Raw genomic sequence first — 12,522 nt, 5'->3', positions numbered from 1 at the left:
CTCATAAGCTCTAATACTAGAAACACACAGCAACTGAAATGTATATGGTTATGTGTAATGTAAAATAAGTGACCACAAATATTAAAAGTAATGTAAACTGAGAACCTGAACCTGCACTTTTAGTCACAACAAAATTCAGTGTAGCCATCTCCACACTTCAATTAATCCTTAAAGTCCACTTCCGTAAATATTGTGTTTTCTCCTGTAACTTTTGCAATATTCTGTGTCTGTTTCAGACAAAGTAAAACACATAGTTATGCTAGGCATCTTTTTCCTACCCCTTCCTTTTGGTTTTCTTTTCTCAGATGACTGCAGTTTGGATTGTGAGTAAGGAGAGACAGAACTTTCTACATTTGTTTCAAAGTACTATGTTTAATGCATTTTAACTCCTATGAAAGGAGTATAAAAGCATTCAGCACCTTGAAAGAGTTTTGAAAGTATCAAGTCATTATTAACCTTTAACTGATGAATACAACAGTATTATGAAGATGTCTTTTGAATTTAGTCTCCTTTAAACCAAGAAACTTAAAATCACTGCTATGCAAAGTATGGCATTTGGACTGCCCACAATTAATTGCTGTCTACCTAATCTCAGAGTCAGCCCTTAGTCCTACATACTTCTTAGAGATTTATTCTCTTACTGTGACATACTAGCAGCAGTAATTAGGCTAGTGGAAAGTGCTCCAAAGTACTTAGTGAAACAACATGATGGCAAAAAAAAAATCCCTGAAATTAAGTTAAAACTTGTTTCAGATTTTTTTTTAAACTGTATTACCAATCATTGCCTTGGAAGTGAAATCTCGGGCATGACAGAATGACAAGCTTTGTTCCAGGCAATCTCAGACTTCTATATTCAGAGTAGGTAAGTGAAAAAACGATTACAAAGGTGAGACCAGGCAGTAACCGGGGGCAAGGTTATCTAGCACTTCTCTAACAGTATCTCCTTGATCCTGACAGAGGGAACTGTGACACCAGCAAAGGGCTGGAGCCTGAGCTACATGACAGAGCGGGTGAAACCTCAGCAGCACGCTCGGATTGAGCCGATGGATTCTGTCACTGCCCCGCAGCAGTGACATTCCCCTCGGCAGGTAGCCTCGCTCAAGACTGACTAGCGGGGGAGGACACACACAGTGCCATGGTTTGGAAATCGGTTCTTGGTGTGCGGCCAAAGCTCAGGCTGGAACACAGCACAAAGCCAGTGCAAGTCACTGACACCAACACTGACAGGCACGGCAAAGCCCCGGAGAGAACCAGAGGAGATCTGAGAGCTGCTGCTGCTGCTGCCCCGCTTCACAGGGGGAAACATCCGAGCCACCGAAACCTCCAGCGCTAATTACAGCCCTGCAGGCATCCTCAGGGATTCCACAGGCACCGAGGAATAAACTGCCTCGCTCCTATGGGCTGCCCCCAGCCAGAAAGCGGGCGAGATAAAGGAGAGGAATGGCGTGGGAAGCTTTTCATCTCTGCCGCCTGCGCGGCTCTGTGGCTCAGGGAAATCACCCTGGGCAGCTGCACTGCTCAGCATCTTCTGCACAACCACTGCAAGCCCCATCCTGCCAAACCCCTCCCGAACCCTGCCAAAATTCAATCGGGACAACCAACTTATTTCTTCTGATAAGATTTTCTCCAGAATATTCATTAAAATATGCTTAAACTAATCTGTGTTTTCATAGGTGAAAAATATTAACCGAGATGACAATTAAAAAGGAAAAGAGAATTTTAAAAAGCAGTATGTTTAATCAGTAAATTAAATTAGCTATTCCATTTAACTTGAGTAAGAGCTTGTGAAAATTGACAATTTAAGTTGCAGAGGTGCCATTTTAATGATGTACATTGAACTCCTAAGATAGGTTTTAAAAAGAACACCTACCTAAACACAAAGGCTCCAGTCCTGAAAAACTCCACATCATGCTTACGAGTCAAACACACTCAACTTTAATAATGACTCAAAACTGAATGGCTTCAGACGTATACTTTAAGTTAGGCACTCACAGGATGAGAGCTATAGAGAATATTTTAACAACAAACACCTGTGTGCTGTATCTCAACCACTCACTAACAACTAAGAATTCTCACTGGTGAAACACTTCAATTCTGCTAAACACCTTACTGCTCCAAGCATTTTTACACAGCTGTACAGTACACTTTTCCTAAGCTACACAGCGCCTCTTCTCACTTCTAGCGTTTTTAATAATAATAATTCACAGATTTAAAAGCCTAGAAGTACATTCCACAACACCGCGTATGACACCTGATGCTAAACCACCGTCAGGACTTGCGGTCACCTGGAGACAAACTGTCCTCCGACTCCCTGATGGGACAAGACCTCTACTTCGTCTAAGACTTTGCCCAACACTCACCTCGGCGCTCCTGGACGCGGACGACGAGTTCCCAGGCGGCCACCGCCTCCCTGTCCAGGGCCGCGCTCAGCGTCACCTCTCCGCTCTCTCGCCCCACGCTCACCGGCGACTCCTGGACGGGCGGCGACAGCAGCTCGAACCAGGCGGAGGCGAAGCGGGCGGGGGCCAGGGCGGCCAGGCGGGTGCCCGGGCGGGCGTCCTCGGGCAGGGCCAGCGCCAGGGGCGCGGCGGGCGGCAGCGCGGCCCGGCGGCGGCGGCGGCGGAGCGGCGGCGGCGGGAGGCGCTTGGGCTGCGGCAGCACCTCCAGCTCCAGGGGCTCGCTGAGCAGCGCGGGCCGGCCGCGGTCCCGCGCGTAGAGGCGCAGCGGGATGGGAGCGCGCAGGTGGAGCAGGGAGCTCACCAGCACCACGCGCCCGCTGCGCGGCACCACGAAGAAGTGCGCGCTGCGCGGGAGGGCGAAGTAGCGCAGCTCCGCGTTGGCGCCCGCGTCCGCGTCCTCGGCCCGCGCCTGCCACACCTCGGACTTGAGCGCCAGCGTCTCCTCCACGCGGAGCTGCGCGGAGCCGGGGCCCACGAAGCGCGGCGCGTTGTCGTTGTCGTCCAGGACGCGCACGGTGAGCGCGGCCAGCTCGGCGGGCGCGGCGCCCTGGGGCGCGCAGCGCTTGCAGCACAGCCCCAGGCGGAGCGAGTAGAGCGCCCGAGCCTCGCGGTCCAGCGGGCGGCGGGTGCGCAGCCACACGCGGGCCGTGCGCGCGTCCAGCGACACCTGGAAGTGCGAGTGTCCCTCGCCCAGCAGCTGCAGGTGCCAGCGGCGCCCCTGCACCTTGGCGCACCAGGGCTCGGGCCCCAGCCGCGTCAGGGGGATGCTGAGCCCGCGCACCCGCGTGCCCGCCGGCCGGTTCTCCTCGACGTGCCCGTCGAACGAGGGTGTCCTGCGCGGGGCGGCGCGGGCGGCGGCCAGAGCCCAGCAGAGCAGCAGGCAGCCGGCGGCACGCCGCGCTCCGCGGGGACCCATGCCGGCTGCGAACGGCGGCGGGTGCGCGGCTCTGGCCGGGCCGGCCCTGCCCGGCGCTCCCCGCAGTGGGCGGGCGGGGAGGGGCCGGGACACGCGGGGCCGCTCCCGCCCCGCCCTGCCTTCCCCCGCTCCGAGCGAACCGTCCCGTGCGCCTGCTTTAGGATGTCCCCGCTGGGCGAGCTGCCCGAATGATCCCGCTGATGTAACCATCTACCGCTCGCTTTATCTCCTCCAGCCCGCCGCCTTCCCCAGCAGCCGAGTTCTTCCTCCCCGCGCCGCGGGCATCGGTGCACAGGTGATGTCCTGCAGTCTGTCACGTCAAACAGGCTCTCCCTGCACTCCGGTGTGCCCCGAAAACATTTAATTGTTGATTTCTAGACAGCTACCTAGTCTAAAACGCCAGTTTTGATCTCGGCTTGTACTTGAGCGCTGCCACTGACCTAAAGTCACATCTTTGATCACAATTAATCGACTGCCTTATACCTCCCGACTTGTGACGGTAAAAAAGTTCTTGATGAAATGTAGCTTGACTAAAGAATATTTCTGGTGATAACCAGAGAGAAATATAATCCAACATTTATTTGCCCGTCTGGATTTTTGGAGTAAAACTGAAAACCCAATAAAACTAAATTTCGCCATGTTATGACTACATAAATCAGAGATGTTGTAGAAAAAGTTACTAGATTATGTAATTCCTCTTCAAAACAGATCAGTGCTTTCAAGAATAAAGTCCAACGCAATATAAAATGGGAATTGGCTGTGTTTATGTAGTACATGAATCATTTAAGATTAATTCTGAAATTAAAGAACAGCAAAATAATAAAGGATACTCCATATTAGTCACATTACTCAAATTTCATGAGATTGAATAATGTTTACATTTCCTATAAAACAGTGCATTCCCTTATGTGTGCCACCCAAAACTGTGAAAAAGTTCATAGATACAAAATTTCTGTAAGCCTTTTAGAGAAACTGGTTGCCTTTTTGGGGAATTGTAAGTCTAAGATCAAGCAGGAAGCCTATGGGAGACTCAAAATGAAAAATCCAAGTCCTCACCAACGGGGAGTGACCTCCATTTCATCCATTTCATTCAGCAATTAAGGAAATGCAAATCATCAGCTTTACACATCAATATATTCTCTCCATTTGCACCTCACATTGAAATGTCTCTATAACAGCACCCTCATATATGGGATGTTATCTTCAGTGCTTTTGTAGGGAGCTCTTTTTTGGCCTTAAAATAGAATATTTGTGAGATCTGTGGATGTGTTTGGAGCAAAGGGCAATAAATAATGCAATGGGATGGGAAGAATCCATACAAAGATTTACATGGCTTCAAGATAAAAGGACTTTTTCCCAGAGTTTACTAACCTCTAGGTTAGGCTATTTGTGGTAAGGAATCATACAATTAGCATTTGATCAAATTTTGACCAAACCATTTTGGTTTGGCATTTCAGTGAGTTCTGTTTCCTACATCCACTAGGATTTCCCTCTGTAAAAGCATATCAGGAACAGTACTATATTTTGCAAGGTCTTTCACTTCTGCATCTGAAGTTCAACAGATGAGTAATTTAAATGCACATGTTGTTTTAACAGAATAAAGATGAGCCTCATCCATTATTTCAAATGCAGAACTCAACCAAGTTATCCTAATCAGTATGTAGACAGGAAACTGAGAGATTGCACAAGGTTTTTTAGAAAAATTTAGAGACCTTATACCCTTGTTTATTAAAAAAAATAAAAGGATGTTGTTTTATAATTCACTGCCCTCTGGTAATAATAGAGAAATACTTGAGACTCTCTAATCCTATTACCCACTCTTCAAATCAGTGGGAATTTGTGTCCTGCATAGTCAGAATTCTATATAGTCAGAATCCTTCTGACTTCAGTCCATCTCCAGAAAACCTGACCACAGTGGCTTTACAGTACAAGATCCTCAGGTCTTCTACTTCACAAATGTGTTGAGATCTAGAATATAATAAACTTTACACATAATCTGCTTCCTTTTCCTGACTGTTGAATAGCACTCTCTGAGGTCCCATCAGGGTTCTCTGAATGTTCCAGACCATTCTCCCATTTACAAAAGCTTTTATTTCTGTTACCTCTGAATTTGGATTTCTCAAGATGCACCAGTTTTTGCATTAAAGCAAGAATTTTTTTTTTTTTTTTGGTCCTACCTTGAATTACATGTGTGCATCTTTTATTACAGTAACTTCAGTTTCCCTCTTTTCTCTCTGTAAAATCCAGGATTTACAACTGTCAGGATACACCTACATACCTGAAATCTCCTGCCCAGGCTCACAGGCTGCACCGATTCTTGTAAGCCTGGAGCTCAAGTGAGCATCATTTCAAGAGATGTCACATGAGCACAGAAATCCCCTGGTCACAGGCGGCATCAGGCTAAACCAGCCTGCTGGTTACTGAGGTTCACCTACGTGACCAGGTGATGGCAAGGCCTAGACAAAATCATAATATCTGCCAATGTTATGAATTCATGTTTGGAAATTGATCAATGTAACAGTCTGTAACTTAGTGATTTACATATAGACATAATGTTTTACAGAAACATCATGACCATTTGATGCTGAATTTGCAGTTTACAAATTAGAATTCCTCTGAAATGTGAGCAGGAAACATTCTGAGGAAAATCTTGCCTTAACCTTATGGGACTGCAGCACCAATATGGAGGCAGGAGAGAAGAACAAGACATTCTTCCTGGTTTACATATACCTTGTAGCTGAAGAGCAGGATGGCTTAGGGAAAAGTGGGACAATCAACTTTGCTTTTGATCAAAAGGCAAATATGCCTGAAGCAGTGAGTGCTCTTGACTGCCACATACCCAATAGCTGGCTTTCCAGGAGAAGAAAGGGGCTGGAAGTCCCCTAAGATCTTTTACTATAAATAACTGTAAATATATAATCATAACAGAATTAATTGACCCCTCTGGAGCAAGATGTTGTATATGTCACCAGCTGCACCTGACAGACATTCCTCTCAAGCACAGGTTTAAACCTTCAGGAAGGGCTCTGCTCTGCTGCTTATCCAGACAAAGGAAGCTCTTCCTACACTATTTACTCCCCACTCAGGATTCCCCAAGTGTCTTGGCAAGCAGCTCTGCAGGAGCCAGCCCAGAGTGACACAACAGCCCCCGTGCAATTTGAGATGGTTTGTACATTGTCACTTTTTATAACAACACTTGTAGCTCCATTTTCTTGAATGCAAGTACAAGTGATAATCCTTTCCTGTATAATTTTGCAAATTAAACCTAAATTATTCAGAAGTACAGCTGCTGTTGTCTAATCCTCGCTAGTTCTTTATGCAGCTTTCTCTCTATAAGTCACAATTTTTTTCTTGGAATCTAGCACTGAAATGAGTGCAAGAAACACCTTCTGTCTTGCTAAAATCAGAACTCTTCCTCCAAAAGGCAAAAGCTAGTGACATTTTCAGTATCTTTCAGTATTTTATAACAATTACTTTCCAGTTTATTTCAACCAGCTGGAAGACCCTTTCTGCTGTTAAACATGGTGTGCTATATACAAGTCCAAGAAGGTTGGAGCAAATGTTTTAATTACAATAATGTACCTAAATGGACATACCTATGCAGCCAGAAACATCTCCTACATGACTTATAATCAAAATAAATCAGCTATACAGCCATATCAAAAAGGGGAACCTGAGTTGTGTTGAAATCAGACAACTCCATCACAATCAATTGTCACTGAATCACACTCTAAAGGTATACTCTGTTTTCCCTGGCTGGTGCCTGACTGCTTACCAATAGAAATACATTATTAATAATGTCACTAAGCAGTTTGAAAATGTTTATAGAAAAGATTTTCTTAAGCCACTAAGTATTCACATGATTCACATGACACAAAAAAGGTAATTTAACATTCTTTTTAAATAATGATTTTTGCATGACTTTATCCTACTCTCTAAACACTCATTTTTCTCGAAACTATCTCCCTTCCCATACTGCCTAAATAAAATGTCTGTGAGAAGTAGACTGCTGTTTTCACATTCAATACATAAAATACAATGAATACATATGCCCAACACTAAATCTTAGTGAACCCTGTTGCAATTTTTTTCCATTATTTGTATATATGTAATAAACATAAAGAACCCATTCATTCTTGCTTGTCTTTCCTATTCACAAGCATAATTCTCCATAACTTCAGTATCTTTTGTTTTGGTCATCATGTTTCTCTGCGTGTGAAACCCAAGCTATTTTTACCTCAGCAGAATTGATCAGAAGAACAAATTACATTGTCAGAATGTGCAGATTTGGCAGAGAAAATGTATGTGATTCCATTCTGCCCAGCTTCCAGCAGAAGTCAGGCAGGCTTCTGGTGAGCTGCCCAGCGTCTGGCCTAAAAGGCTGCTGAGAAACCCGGTCTTCCAGATTCCCCAGTTCTGGGAAGGACATCACTGGACTGCAGCCCTGTGGCTTGGGATGTGAAGGCTTCCAGGGTCTGGAGCTGACAACTGCTACAAAATCAGGGAGCCCACATCTGCCAAGGGCAGTAGCTCTGAAAGCCACAGATGGGCTGACCTAGATCCAGTGTCCAGTGCAACACTCCCCATAGAGACTTCCTGGGCTTGAGAGGGGTTTGCTCCCAGGTAGAAGGAAGCAAACTTTGAAGTATCACACATCAGCACATTTAACAGAAAGATACTTACAAGAGATTTCTATAAACAATTGTTTAAAAATAATATTTGTTTAAATAACTCCAAACAGTGTGACAGTACCATGCACTGGTGTCCGGTTCATTTGAGGTATCTTATACTGTACATCACAATTAGCAAGGGTGCCAATCAGAACAGTTATAAGAAATATTCTGGTTTACTCAGTGATGAAAAATAATATGCTACCAACAAGGGCAGAAACCACCTTTAAAGTAATTATCTCATCTTCATCTTTGAAAATTAAAGATTGACAGTGATATAAACCCTAAACTAGTATTCTGGTTTATCTACCTTACATTTTGTGCTCTTACATGATAAAAATACTCGAGCATATTAATGCTGGAAATTTGGAAACCAAAGCTTATGGCTGCTATACAGGGGATACAGAGAAAATATTGTTTGTACAGCCAAGGAATCAGTGAGGAACGGTGCCTCTGTGAAGGATTAATCTTTCATGTGATATGAAAGTGTGGTGAGACAAGCTGAAGGCAGTCAGTCTACCTCTTGTTTAATTCTGTTGGAAACAGCTGCAGGTAAAGCCCTGCTCAGGCAGCAGATCCCCTGCTTTCCTCATAATACAGTTAGGATATTCACTTTTGTCCTGCTCCACTCCCCTCTTCTAGAACAGCTCACAGGGGTGTTGAACAGCCAGAGCTCTGCAGGGTCAGCTCAGGCCTTCTCAGCACACCTTGACCCAGGCAAAGGAATACGACAGAAATAAAACATGAGCAAGCACTACTTTTCACCCCAGTCTCACTTTTCCTCTCCCAGCTCCAGTCTTTCAATCACCATCTCTAGCTTTCTGTGAGATCTGCTCTCCGTTTATTCCTCTGTCTCTCTTCATCTCAGTGCAAGAGCAGCCAAAAAGGGAAATAGACAGTGAGGTAAAGTGGGTAACTTCAATATTTTTAATATGCATCTTTTATTTCATGGGCTCTTAAATAAATAATTAGAACCAATAGTGTCCCAGACCATTGAAAGTAGACATTTTAACACAGGCTACAGCAAAATTTAATAGTTGCAATGCAATAATACTTAACAATGAAAAAAACCCAAAACCAAACAACTAGTGCGTCTCATACCTGTGTCATTTCCAAAAATAAGTAAAAAACCAACACTAGTTCATGTCTATTACTAAAGCAAGTACATACTCACTACCAGGAGAGAACTGTGGGCTTAATGCATCTCTTTTTCACACAGCAGTATCTTTTAATAGAGTCATACTTCAAATTTAGGAAGTTCAAAGAACATGAAAGGGTTTATTTCAGGTTGATTTTTTTTAAAGCAAAAGTAATTCTGGTGGACAAGGGTAAACTTCCACATCATATGTAGCAACAGTTGCAAAACTCCTAAATGGACACTTCTATAAAAGTGAGAGTACCTAATTTTATTAAACAAAACAAATACTACTGGTAACTGCAACAGCTTTCCCTTTAACTTAAAGGGATATTTCTGAATTGCCTACTCCCTGTAATTCATAATTCAGATATTTTTTTGGGAGCTGGGGAACGTGTTTCAGAACAATGTCCAGCTGCAAGGAGAGTTAAGGAAGAAGGACAATCCTGATCTTACAGGCAGTGCTTACCTTGCTCAGCAATGGTTCTAAACTGTCAATACAGTTGTCCCACTCAAGTTAATTCCTACTCTGAACCTAAAATATGGGAAAAAAGTCTTTAAAAGGGGCAGCAAAACAATACAGTCAACATTCCTCATTAATCAAACCAACAAACATTTGACTAAGTGCTCAATCTTGTTGAAATTCAACAATACAGTAAATATTATCAGAGGAAAGTATCACAATTCCAAAAGAAAAACAGGAATAGAATTAAGCCACAGTCCACCGTCACTTCATATATGTGCTGATAATGCAGAGTTCCTGTTTTATTTGCTTTGCTGTGCTCCAGATCATTACACACAGCTGCTTCCCATGAGCACAAGTACAATACCCAGAAGGAGAATGAACAACCTGAAGCATAAGATTTAAGCCAAAAAACTCAGAGGCTTTCATGCTCTACTTCTTGATAATGAAAAAAAAAAAAAAATTAACACAGATGTTTTAAAAAATGAAGGCGTAAGAGCTTTGGATGGCTTCAGCCAGATTAAAATAACTGTGGACACCTGTGTAGCAGAGCAAATCCAAGAGTGATGGCAATCCTAAAATAGGAAATATGCATATATATATATATATATGTATAGTCATTTCAGTGGATTGAAAATTACACATGAACTCAAGTAGATTACAGGTTGGACTTAAACCCCAACTCAGTTCCTACTGACATCTGTAAGATACTTTCACAGCTTCTGTATCCCACTTTAAATATATAAATATATATATAGCATAAGGAAACACCTGAATGTGCTCCTCACATCTGATGGCACTGTATGGATTATGTTTGTACAAAACATTTGCTATTTAGTCTTTGAAATTAAATGTTATTAAAAAGTCTCTCAACAAAATTGTAAAGAGTAGCATTTTTCTTTTCTTACTCCTGTCTTTTACAATCTGAGATCTCATCACACATGGACATCATTCCATTTCCAAATCTATTCTACTGTATTTTGCTATTATTGCATACAAATCTTTATAAAGCCATGATCCAGCCTGGGCACAATGTTTTTCATGAAACATATATTTATTTATTAGTGCCCACTGCTGAGGCACCATTCAGAGTGTTGCATTGCAAATAATCCTTGTCTGCATTGGTGTGTTTGTTTATGAGACAACAAAAATTGAAGGGGAAATCTTCTGTGCCTTCAGTAAACTTTGGAACAGGCACAATGTTATTGTATAATTACTAATTAGATGCATAAAGTTCACTGTTAATTATTGAAGATTGTCGTTTCCACTCTTGCTGTAAATTTTTCTTAATTTCTTTCTCATCAAACATAATTCAGTTTTCTTTTTTTTTAATATTACTTTTCTTAAAGTATCTCCAGCTTCTGTAAGGTGGAAAGATCTTGCAATGCTGACTTTGAAGGCATGCAATGTTTGCCAATTTTTTATAGCAATGTTTCTGTGATTAATTTTTATTAAAATTTTAATTTAGGCCAGAGATCACTAAGCAAGGATTTCATCAAGCAGGGATTTCCAGTGTATCTTCCAAGCAGAAGTGCTAAACACAGAGTTTGCAGTGTTGTCACAAACATCAGTATTTTGCTTTATTTACAATTGCTTGAGGAATGAGATGCTTTGATCATGAGTTTTTTCATGCATTCTGTTATGACTCTAATATGGTGTCATTCTGAGGATGATTACGAGGTCAATGTGAGCATTACTTAAAGAAAGACACCATTTATAGTGATTAAAACCTTGGGGGAAAAAAATGAGCAGCTTTTCTTGAGCCCTCTAGTGTTTGAAATTGAGTCTCAAAGGGCTTGTGAAGGATATTGAAAGTGATCTCCTGGAGATTTTTACATATCTCAAGTAGTCCTGATAACACAGCTGAATTCCTAATGTACACATAGTGCATTATTATTTGCAAATCAACTCATAGTGGGTATTTTTGACAGCTGACATTCCTAAAGAATACAGAGTATAAGTTCAAAAAATAGGGGGGAAAAGTATTTTTAAAGCATTTCTTTTCTGTTTACCATCCTCCATCAACATAAATGATACACGGAATTCTGTGGATATATCAAAAGTGTCTAGAACTTTTAAGAATTCACTATTTCTGCATCACAACTAAAGGTTCTGAAACTATGAACAACTCAACTGACTTGGAAAAACCTTGGTCCATCCTTTTGTGAACAGCTTAAGAGTTAGCAGATGGAATTATCTATACCTGGGAGCAGCTCAAAAAGAAACCAGGCAGCTGACGAGCCAAAAATTATGTATAACCTAAAGAGCACTGTTGCCTCCTGATTTCTTTAAGAACCAAACCCTCCCTTTTTTCTCCCTGAGCTTGTATCCTAATTGACAATAACTACGACACCTCCTCAAAACACAGAAACTCATCAACTGCCAGCTCCTTGCTAATAAACTCATCCAGAACAACTTATTAAGACATAACCTTTAAGTGTGTGAGCAAACAATATGCAGTGAAACCTGCAACACAAATATCTATAAAGCGAGATGAAGTATTAGGATTATTGCAGCTTTCTCTGAGCGAAGCTAAGCATATGGTGGTATAATGGAGCATGAATTTACAGCAGCAGAGATGTACGATATAGATTAAAGCTTCATCTGGGAGAACATACTGCGCGGCAGGAAAAAAAAATAATTTTTTTTGTTTTGTTTTCTGGTTTAACGATGAGCACCGAATACTCTTGTGTAGAACGAGGGCTCCCTCTGCTGCCCATGGGGAAGGACAAACTAAAAACCAAAACCTGCCTTTTGAGCCGCTAAAAACGTGATCCTGAAATAACCCTGGTTTTCAATCGGTCTGAACGTGCTTCTCAGAACGGATGCGAGGTTTTCAGGCAGGACAGATGGCAAAGATCCAAAGAAAATTAACTCCA

At 42.6% G+C, this 12,522-nt stretch overlaps 1 protein-coding gene across 1 annotated transcript in view; it reads right to left on the bottom strand.

The window, feature by feature from the left end:
- LOC111934783 (neural-cadherin-like) overlaps positions 1–3,678 on the bottom strand; it is a 60,518-nt gene extending 56,840 nt beyond the window's left edge. Inside the window, exon 1 of the mRNA XM_086848190.1 lies at positions 2,361–3,678. Within this exon, the coding sequence (XP_086704316.1) occupies positions 2,361–3,585 (1,225 nt within the window). The 5' untranslated portion in view covers positions 3,586–3,678. The remainder of the gene's footprint in view (positions 1–2,360) is intronic.
- Positions 3,679–12,522: the final 8,844 nt, after the last annotated feature.

This window comes from Cyanistes caeruleus, chromosome 12 (assembly GCF_971803275.1).
Source record: "Cyanistes caeruleus chromosome 12, bCyaCae1.hap1.1, whole genome shotgun sequence".
NCBI lineage: Eukaryota > Metazoa > Chordata > Aves > Passeriformes > Paridae > Cyanistes > Cyanistes caeruleus.
Note: the sequence above shows the minus strand (reverse complement) of the source record. Positions and strands in the feature narration are given on the sequence as shown.